At 33.6% G+C, this 11,417-nt stretch overlaps 1 protein-coding gene across 1 annotated transcript; it reads left to right on the plus strand.

Moving 5' to 3' along the window:
- Nucleotides 1-8,912: 8,912 nt before the first annotated feature.
- Nucleotides 8,913-9,854, plus strand: LOC116589955 (olfactory receptor 4Q2). Its single transcript, XM_032341685.1, has one exon. It carries the CDS (start codon nt 8,913-8,915, stop codon nt 9,852-9,854), a length of 942 nt encoding a protein of 313 aa, XP_032197576.1.
- Nucleotides 9,855-11,417: the final 1,563 nt, after the last annotated feature.

The following is an 11,417-nucleotide window of genomic DNA, read 5'->3' on the forward strand; positions in this document are numbered from 1 at the left end:
TTGAGGAATCTCCACAGTTTTCCAAAGTGGCTGCACCAACTTGCATTCAACACTCACAAAACAGTCATATAAAAAAATGGGCAGAAGATATGAACAGACACTTCTCCAAAGAAGATGTACAAATGGCTATCAGACACATGAAAAAATGTTCATCATCACTAGCCATCAGGGAGATTCAAATTAAAACCACATTGAAAAATCACCTTACACCTGTTAGAATGGCCAAAATAAGCAAGACAGGAAACAACATGTGCTGGAGAGGATGTGGAGAAAAGGGAACCCTCAAATTAAGTCTTCTGTACAATGAAGAAAATGATACTAACACAATGACAAGGCAAGCTCCAGAATGGAAGAAGATATTTATAAAATAATATATATATAATAATGGGATGATATCCAAAATATATAAACACATACCACTCAATACCAAGTAACAAGAAATAAAATAAAAAGGCAGAGGACTTGAATAAACATTTCTCCAGAGAAGATATATAGATGGCCAAGATACAGAGGAAAAGTTGGTCAACATTACTAATCATCAGTGAAATGCAAATCAAAACCACAATGAGATACCACCTCACACCTGCTGGAATGGCTAGTATAAAAAAGATAAGAATAACAAGTGTTGGAGAAGGTATGGAGAAAAGGGAGCTCTCATGCACTGTTGGTGGAGAAAGTAAACTTGTGCAGCCACCATGGAAAACAGGATGGAGTTTCCTCACAAAATTAAAAAGAGAACTACCATATGATCCAGTAATTCCACTTCTGGGTATTTACCCAAAGAAAACAAAAACACTAATTTGAAAAGATACAGGTACCCTGACATTTACTTATGCATTCCCTACAATAGCCAAGATATGGAATTAACCCAAGTATGTAAGTATGTATGTATGTATGTATCTATCTATCTCAGCATAAAATCTATCTAGCTATCTAGCTATATAACAATATTACTCAGCCATAAAAAGTAATGAAATATCACCATTTGTGACAACATGGGTGGACTCAGAAGGTATTATGCTAAGTGAAATAAGTCACAAATATCATATGATTTCACTTATATGTGAAATCTTAAAAAACACAGAAATGGACCAAAAAACCAGACTCTTAAATACAGAAAACAAACAAATGATTGCCAGAGGGGAAGTAGATGAGACAATATGTGAAATAGATGAAGGAGATTAAGAGGTCAAAACTGTCAGTAATAAAATAAATGTGATGAGGATGAAAATTATAGCTTAAGGAATATAGTCAATAATATTTAATAATGTGCAGTGAAAGAGGGTGACTACATTTATTGTATTAAACACTAATATATGGAATTGTTGAATTAAAACATTGTAATCTGACAGCAATATAACATTGTGTGTCAATTATACATAAATAGTAAAAATTAAAATTAAAAACAAAAGCAAAGAATAGGAATTAAAGAAGCAAAGTACCTCAACATAACATTTATGAAAATCTACAGTTAACATTACAGTGGTGAAACAATAAAAGCTTTTTCTCTAGATCAGGAATAAGGTCAAAATGCCCATTTCCACCACTTTTATTCAATACAACTTTGAAAGTACATTGCAAAGCAATTATGCAAGGAGAGATAAAATGTATCTATATAGGAAAGGAAGAAATAAAATTATATGGTTGTAGACCACCCTGATCTTATAGGCAGAAAATCATAAAGATATCAACAAAAGCATTTTTGGAACTAAAAAATAAATTCAGCAAAGTTGAAGGACACAAAATCAACACACAAAAATCAGTTGCACTTGTTGTGATTAAGTACTAGGTGATGTATGCAAGTGTTGAAACAATAAATTTTACAACTGAAATTAATATTACACTGTATGTTAACTCACTGGAATTTCAATAAAATCTATAAAGAAAAATCATTTGCATTTCTATATACTAACAATAAAGAGTCCAAAAGGGAAATCAAGAAATCAATTTCAAACAATTATCATATGGCACTCAGATGTGGAACATAAGGAACAGCACAGAGGATTATAAGAGAAGAGAGAGAAAACTGAAAGGGAAGAAATCAGAGAAGGAGACAAACCATGAGAGACTCTGGACTCCAGGAAACAAACTGAGGGTTCTAGAAGGGAGGGGGTAGGGGGATGATGTAGCTGGGTGTTGAATATTAAGCAGGGCATTTGTAATGAGCACTGGGTATTATACACAATTAATGAATCATTGACCACCACATCAAAAACTAATGATGTACTATATGTTGGCTAACTGAATATAAAAGTAATAATAAAAATCAATTTCATTTAAAATAGTATCAAAAATTAGGAATATATGTAACCAAAGAAATGAAAGACTTGGACATTAAAATCTATCAACATTGATAAAATAAATATAGAAATGAATAAATGTAAATACATCCTGAATTTATGGATTGGAAGACTTAATATTGTTAAGATGTCCATACTACTAACAGTGATCTGCAGATTCAGTGTAATATCTATGCTATGTGAATTTAGCATAATTGCTACAACTAATCTAGAAAATAAAATTAAAGGAAAAAATTCACAATTGTTCAAAAATTTCATAAGGATGAAAAAAGTCTAATAAAAAATGTTATAAGACCTTTCCTCTTCATACTAACACATAACTGAAAGAAATTAAATGAAGATATTTATCATGCTCATGTATCAAAAGACTCAGTGCTATATGGCAATTGTCCCCAAACTGATCTATTGATATATTAAAATCCCAATCAATATCCTTATAAGCATGTTTAAAGAAATTGAGATGTTGATTCTAAAATGTAGGTGAAAATGCATAGGACCTAGAATACACAAAGCAACCTGATTGAACAAAGGGGTAAGATTTACACTATCAGCTATCAAGATTTCATATAAAGTCTAGCATGTTTAGGACAGTACTTATTAGCAAAAGAACAGAAATATAATGCAATAGATTGAAATGGAGGGCCATACTTATGCACTTATTTATCACATGGCCTCCATTGCAATCCAATGGGATATTAACGGTCTTTTTAATAAGTGTATTTAGGTTAACTGAACATCCATAAAAAAACAAAACTTGATGCCCTACCTCACACCACACAAAAAATGTAATTTAAAATAGATCATAATCCCAAATGTGAAAGTTATTTAACCATCTAGTTTATAAGAGAATGTTTTCATGACTTTCAGAGAGATGATTTCTTAAAACAGAAATGACCTTAACCATATATTAAAAAATCTGACATCAATAAAGAAATTGTTTACTAAAATACACCACTAAGAGAAAAGGAAAGTTATCAAAAAGATTAGATCATTACAAATATATATAGAACTAAAGATTCTATTATATGTTATATAAAAATGTGTATAAGTCAATTAAATAATACACATGATTCAACTAGCAACTGAGCAAACAATCTGGTGTCCATGAAAAAGATTTCCAAATAAAAAGCAGAAAAAGAGCCATAAATACAGAGAGCAAACACAGTTGCAGATGGGAGGAGAATGGGGGGACTGGCAAAATGGATGAATGGGGAATGGGAGACACAGGCTTCCAATTATGGAATGAATAAGTCATGGGGATGGAAGGTATAGCATAGGGAAAATAGTCAATGGTATTGTAGTAGCATAATTATGGTGATAGATAGTAGCTACACTTCTGGTGATCCTAGCACAACATATAGACTAGCTGAACCATGATACTATACACCTGAAATTATTGTAATATTGTATGCCAATTATATTCAAATACAAAATATTTCAATAAAAATTTTGACCAAAAAATCTTCAACATGAAAAATGTGTTCACTACCATTACTTATCAGGAATATGCAAATTAAAGCACAGATACAGAACCAGCAGAATAGCTAAAATATATATGTATATGTATTTTTTAAAGATCTGTTTATTTTAGAGAGAGCAAGAGGAAGAGTACATAAGAGGCAGGGGGAAAGAGAATTTTAAGCAGACCTACATGGGGCTCAATCCCATGACGCTGAGATAGTGACGTGAGCCAGATCCAAGAGCTGGATGCTGATCTGACTATACCACCCAGGAGCCTCTAAAATACATATATTTTTTTTTTAAAGATTTTATTTATTTATCAGAGAGAGAGAGGGAGAGAGCGAGCACAGGCAGACAGAATGGCAGGCAGAGGCAGAGGGAGAAGCAGGCTCCCCGCTGAGCAAGGAGCCCGATGTGGGACTCGATCCCAGGACGCTGGGATCATGACCTGAGCCAAAGGCAGCTGCTTAACCAACTGAGCCACCCAGGCGTCCCTAAAATACATATATTTTTAAAATATGGGTAAGTACAAGTGTTGGAGAGGATGTGAAGCCACAGAAACTCTCTTATTACAATGCTGGGAGATTGTAAATTAGTACAATCATATCTGAAGTATGTCTGACAATTTCTAACATTAAATCTATGTCTACTCTAGGATTAAAAAGTCCTACTTAATATAACATCCAACAACATCCTTTAATAAACATGTATAGGAATGCCCATAACAGATGTATTTGTATTTTACAAATGAGAAGCATCCCAAAAGTCCAATAGTGTCATGTGTAAGTAAATTTGATAAGTTCATACAATGGAAGCAATAATACAACTCATTGGCAATAAAAATATACAAGTACTGACCAACATAATGGTTTGGGTAAATTTTACATAATGTCAAGTAATCAAATATATGGAGCACATATATCATATAATCCCACTTAGATGAAGTTCAAAATTAATCAAAGGTGATAGACGTCATAAAAAATGTTAACTGTAGGGATTACTGACTGAGAGGGTGGCATGAGGATGCCTCTTTGATGTACTATTGTTCTATTTCTCTATTAGGTTGGAAGTTTACATAAGTAAAAATTCAACTGATTGTAGATTTGAACTAAAAGTAAATATTTCAAACATTGGCATCATGCAATATCCAAAATCTAGAAAACTTCTGTATATTACAAATAAAAACATACTCAGTATGTAAAGTGAAAAGATGAACACGAAATCTTCAGAGTATGTAACTAATAAAAATCTTGAAAATTGTTCCTTAATACTGCTGATAAGGTAAGTGCAAATTAAGATAACAAGGTATTATTTTTCCCAACACACTTGGAAAATTAAAATTAAATAACAATAATGGTTGATATTATCCAGTGTGGAAAACAGTGTGAAGTTAGTGCCATGTATATTATTCATGGGTGCATAAGGTAGCATAGCTACTTTTGGAGAAAAATTCTGTCAACATCTGCCTCAGAAATTTATTTTCAGGCCTCTATCCATTATAAATAATAAATGTCTAAAGAACTATGAACAAAATTCAAAATTCAACATTGTTTAATATAACACTGTTTGTAAGAATAATAAATAGATTACATACTATCAAGAGAGTACTTTATTATAGCATACCATGTTTTAAAAATATCATGTATCAGCTGAAAAGGAGTTAGAGCTACATATATAACATGGAAGCACATGCATGAATCTCTTCTCTCTCCTTCTTTTCCTCACCCCACACAGTGGTATAGAGGTGGCAGTGAAAGGGGAGATTTTTGCTTTTACATATTCCTGTAATTTGGAAAAATAAAATCTGAAGTCAAAAATTCTGATTAGAGAAGGTACTCCATATGGAGAAAGTCATGAAAGCAAAGGTATATTGTTTTCAGCAAGGTACCTACAAGCCAATCTTCTTTTTTTTTTTCAATTTATTTATTTTCAGAAAAACAGTATTCATTATTTTTTCACCACACCCAGTGCTCCATGCAATCCGTGCCCTCTATAATACCCACCACCTGGTACCCCAACCTCCCACACCCACGCCACTTCAAACCCCTCAGATTATTTTTCAGAGTCCATAGTCTCCCATGATTCACCTCCCCTTCCAATTTACCCCAACTCCCTTCTTTGCTTAATGTTTCATTATCCTTCTTGTCAAATGGAATTCTTCAGCGTAGGCAACATGTAATTCCCAATATAACCCAATTGACATTATTTCAACTATTATCTTTTTTCTTTTTTATCCTCTTTCCTATACATTGTCCTTTACCCTCACATCCAACTATGACCTCCAAACACACACATTTCTGTGTTCCATAATTTCTGGCAAAAGGTTGTGATTACATTTTTTAATGATTCCCTTGTGATCTGACTGCAAATATTTGAATCTCTAAATCCCTAAACATCAAAATTTCCTAACAATGGCCAGTGCAACCAAGGGGTTCCATCAAATTTATTTATAGTCTTTGTTCTCCAGTGTCTAGGATGGCTCTGCTTTGTTAGCATGCAAGACCTGTGTGACTGCAAGACCTAAAAATCTATACTTTACAGACAGGTGTGTAATTGGACTGAAGATCCGTTATACTGAAAGTCTTCTTTCACATTTCTCTCATCTCATCCGTACTCACTTGCAAAATCACTATTTAATGGTAATTATGGTATTATTCAGTAATATATCACAATGTATATATAACAGCATTGTCAATTATATAAATTAAGTGATGCGTTTAACAACAGTTTTAAGAACATATGACTAGTTAAGGTTAACAGTGTCTCTGTTTTGGTGTTGGATGACTGCTTTCTTCATGTTTTTCATGTTTCTAAATTTCACCAGAAAGCAATGATTATTTTTGTAATCATAAAAATTTTAAACACTAAAACTTAAACAGTAAAAATACTTCTAGCAAACAAAAATCCATTATTGAAAACTTGCTTTTCCATAAATTTAAGGTTTGGTGTTCACATAAACAACAATCACTACTGTAAGAAAAAAAAGCTACATGGATTATAATTAAGGGGAATTTTTAGCTGAAATTTAGTAACTGTAAATTAATAACTAAGTTGCAGGAAAAGAGCAGATTTCAAATATCAAATTTTTCATATAAAAGTAAAATAGTCCTAGGACCTGTGGATATGCATAACCACACAATGTCACAGAAAGTTCAGGTATTTATCATAAATATAAGAGTTCACTATAGCAAATTTGAAGTTATTAGTAAATAAAAACAAAATCCCAATTGTAGAAGTCAACATTTATGAAGGTTGTTGCCTTGACCTTTAATATAGCTGATTATAATTATGCTTTTCTGGGTATATAGATTTTGTCATATTTTAAATGTAGTATCTTTTAGTAAATTTGGTATCTTTTTCCCTTTATTACATTTTCATTTTCTCAGGTTAATGAATCTTTTTGCAAACATCATTTTAACAAAATAATATTTCCATTTTGGAATTTTTCTTCATATTATTTCTTGTTATTTACAATTGTTAGTACAATTCTATCAACAACAAAATAATATTTCCATTTTGGGATTTTTCTTATTATTTACAATTGCTAGCACATTTCTATTGACATACATAAATGGTATTATTTTATGTAAAATGAGTTTAAAATTAATTTTATTTTTTAAAACTTTTATTCTTGTTGAATTTCTTAAATATATTCAGTTTATAGAGGAGGCATAAACTATGATGAGATAAAGAAAATTCACCAGTATCAAAACTTTAAATTACTATATCTCTTAATTGCTCAAAATACTGCTCTGTGCACTACAGAATTGTAGAATTTGAGTCAACAGCAGCTATCATGAGCCCCCAATTCCTCATGGGACTATCACCTATTTCATCTCATACAGAAAAACCTTCTAGCCACTACTTACATGAATGCATAAAAATACAATCACATATACAATCCCTGGAATGCTAATTCATTTTCTAAATTTTCATTCATCTTTTTAAATTTCTTTTTGGTGTCCCAGAATTCATTGTTTATGCACCACACCCAGTGCTCCATGCAATAAGTGCCCTAAACAAACTGAGGGTTTTGGAGGGGAGGGGTAGGGAGGTTGGGTGAGCCTGGTGGTGGGTATTATGGAATGCTAATTCTTTTATCTCAGAGAAATAATTTCTTTTTACTCAATTTAATAGGATTTAAAAAGGGAGTCACTAAATGCATAAATAAGCCTTTTATCATTCTGCTTTTGTCATTAACATAATGTGTCCATATGTCCATAGCTGGTACTAAAGATGAGAAACGTATTATACACAATAAGCCAGACAGAAATGTATTCCAGATGGGCAGACATTTGGGAACCTTAGCAACTAGCTCTATTGAACCTATTGAACTAGCAATAAGCTCAAAGTAGAATGTGATCCTTCCTCCAACCATGTGCAAAGGGGAGAACCCTACAAGAGTTATGGTGATAGAAAAGGGCACAGGGTTACTATAGCAGCCTAATCATCTACAAAAGGCAATTTCCCATCCTAAGGAAAACTTCTACAGATTCTAATGACTATTCCACAGAATCTTAAATTCTACCTTTGAGGTTGTTTCCTGAAGATTTTTATTAAAAACCTAGTATCTCATGCAACGTGAGGATTTGGGGAGTAGGGAAAGAATAAATGAAACAAGATGGGATTGGGAGGGAGACAAACCATAAGAGACTCTTAATCTCACAAAACAAACTGAGGGTTGCTGGTGGGGGGCGGGTTGGGAGAGGGTGGTGGGGTTATGGACATTGGGGAGGGTATGTGCTATGGAGAGTGCTGTGAAGTGTGTAAACCTGGTGATTCACAGACCTGTAGCCCTGAGGCTAATAATATATTATATGCTAATTAAAAAAAATGAATGGGAAAAAAACTAGTATCTCAGGGAAATATAACTTAAGTCTTGAGACTCAATGTAAAAATTAAGAGAAAAAGAAAATACTGATTGATGGAAAATAGAGATGCATCAAGTTAAAGGAACTTTAGAATTTACTGAATATATATTCAGTATCAACTGAGGAGAAAATAATTTTTTTCAACTAATGAACAAGGATATATATCCTCAAGAGAAACATTTCCTTTGAAATGGGAAGATTCTTGCATTTTGTATGAAATATTACTTCCAATGTTACTAATGCCCCTTGTTTAATTTCTTTGATCAAGGAGCCAGGTCAAATGGATGAAAACCAAACAGAGGTGGTGAGAGACTTTGTTCTGGCAGGCTTCTCACAGATCCCATCTATTGAGACAGGGTTATTTGTACTATTTCTTTTCTTCTATGTGTCCACTTGGATAGGGAATGTCCTCATCATGGTCACAGTAGCTTCTGATAACTATCTGAATTCATCACCTATGTATTTCCTTCTTGGCAACCTCTCTTTCCTGGACTTATGTTATTCAACAGTAACTACCCCTAAGCTTCTGGCTGACTTTCTTGATAAAGACAAACTCATTCCCTATGACCAATGCATCGTGCAGCTCTTCTTTCTGCATTTTGTAGGGGCAGCTGAGATGTTCCTGCTCACAGTGATGGCTTATGATCGCTATGTTGCAATTTGTCGCCCCCTACACTATACCACTATCATGAGTCGAAGATTATGCTGTGTGTTGGTAGCTGCCTCCTGGATGGGAGGGTTTGTGCACTCTACTGTCCAGACCATTCTCACTATCCGTCTACCTTTCTGTGGACCAAACCAGGTGGACAACTTCTTTTGTGATGTTCCCCCTGTCATCAAACTTGCTTGTGCAGACACATTTGTCATTGAATTGCTAATGGTATCTAACAGTGGGCTGATTTCTACCAGCTCCTTTGTGGTGTTGGTTTCTTCCTATTCCACTATTTTGGTCAAGATTCGCTCCAAGGAGGGAAGGCGAAAGGCACTCTCCACCTGTGGCTCCCACCTTATGGTGGTAACACTCTTCTTTGGACCCTGTATTTTCATCTATGCTCGTCCCTTCTCCACATTTTCTGTGGACAAGATGGTGTCTGTACTCTACAACGTTATTACCCCCATGCTGAATCCCCTCATCTATACACTTCGGAATAAAGAGGTCAAGTCAGCCATGCAGAAACTGTGGGACAGAAGTGGACTTACTTGGAAAAAGCAGGAGACATAAGCAGTTAAAGTGATATTTTGAGAGCAGAGAATCTGAGATTAAAATAATTACTTTTACACTAATGAGTTACAAAGCTAATTGTTCAGTTTTCTTCCATTAAATCCTAATACTCCTATTAATAGCACTATAATGAAACTGAGAAAAACTCCTTTCATACTGAATTATTCTGTCTTCTGCCTCCTTTTTCTTCTCTGAATCATCAGTTTACTGTTTTTTATCAGTTGTATTCTTCCATTCTACCCACTCATCTAATCAAACCTTATTCTACCCATTCTTTTCATTTAGTTTGATGCCACACACTGGTACAAACCACCCCTTCCAAACTCTCACAACTTTTATCTCCATCTTGTCTCTAGTTTTATTGTCTCCTCAACTTTCACAATCTAACCAGATGTCTGTAATGAACTGAGTAAGGAATGTATATGTGTTTATTACACTCACAAAGTATTTAGAGAATTATCAGATGAATTAGAGTAAATTCATTTTATATAACTGTGTAACAACAAACTAATGGGATATATTAGTTGGTTTCATCATTCATCACAACTACCATACAGTAGTGCAATTCAGAGAGCAATTGCCTAATAGTGCGGGTTCAACTAACTTTCTTTGAATTACTAATCAAGTGAATCTTAGACAAGTCATTTAAATTATTGCAACCCTACTCTCCTTAGCTGTAGCATACACAGAATGATGTTTACCTCTCAGTGCCCTGGTGAGAGCTAAAAAGGGCAAAAGATGGGAATAGATTTAGTCTGGTACTTAACTCATAAGAGAACTTAACTATTATTTATTCATTAAATTTTTTTCAGTGACAGAAATCAACCGGTTGATTTCCCTTAATGAAGCAACAGTAGGATCTACCATAACCAGTTTAGGGAGGATGCTAGAAAGTACTCATAAATGAGCCATGACATTTTCATCTTTATCCATTTGGTCACACTTTATAATATGATCACCATCATCACAAAAAAAGCCTTCATTAGTATTTGTTATCTTCAGAATTATATTAAGATTACTTCATAGGATTTTGCACTCCTTATTAAAATTTTATTATCAAAGATAGGAAAATTGAATTGTCATTTAAAAACTAAATAGACACAAAATATAAATGGACATTACAGCATATTTTATCTTTACAGCTTTTAATTTTTTTTTACATTTTTAAACATTTATTTATTTCACTTGAGTGAGCACTAGTGGGAGGAGCAGTGGGAGCAGGAGAGAGAATCTCAAGCAGACTCCCCACTAGGTGCAGAAGCTACTGCAGGGCTCAACCTCAGGATCCTGAGTTCATCATCAGAGCAAAAACCAAGAGTCAGAGGCTTAACTGGCTGTGCCACCCAGGCGCCGTATTTCTACTATTTTTTTAAAGTAAGTGAACTATAGAAGCAATTTCAGCAACTAATTTGTGTGACAGAACAAAGCCAAGAATGATAGGTAAATTCATTGAAGACTGAAGTATTGTCTTTTTTACCTTTACATCCCAAAGCTTTTTAAAATGCCTATAACAAAACAGAGATTCAATAAAAATGTATTTGATAAATGAAGGTTTTTATATGT

Source organism: Mustela erminea, chromosome 5 (assembly GCF_009829155.1).
Source record: "Mustela erminea isolate mMusErm1 chromosome 5, mMusErm1.Pri, whole genome shotgun sequence".
In the NCBI taxonomy this organism is placed as follows: domain Eukaryota; kingdom Metazoa; phylum Chordata; class Mammalia; order Carnivora; family Mustelidae; genus Mustela; species Mustela erminea.

Coding starts and splice junctions, on each gene's coding strand:
- LOC116589955 (XM_032341685.1), top strand. CDS start 8,913: ATGGATGAAAACCAAACAGAGGTGGTGAGAGACTTTGTTCTGGCAGGC.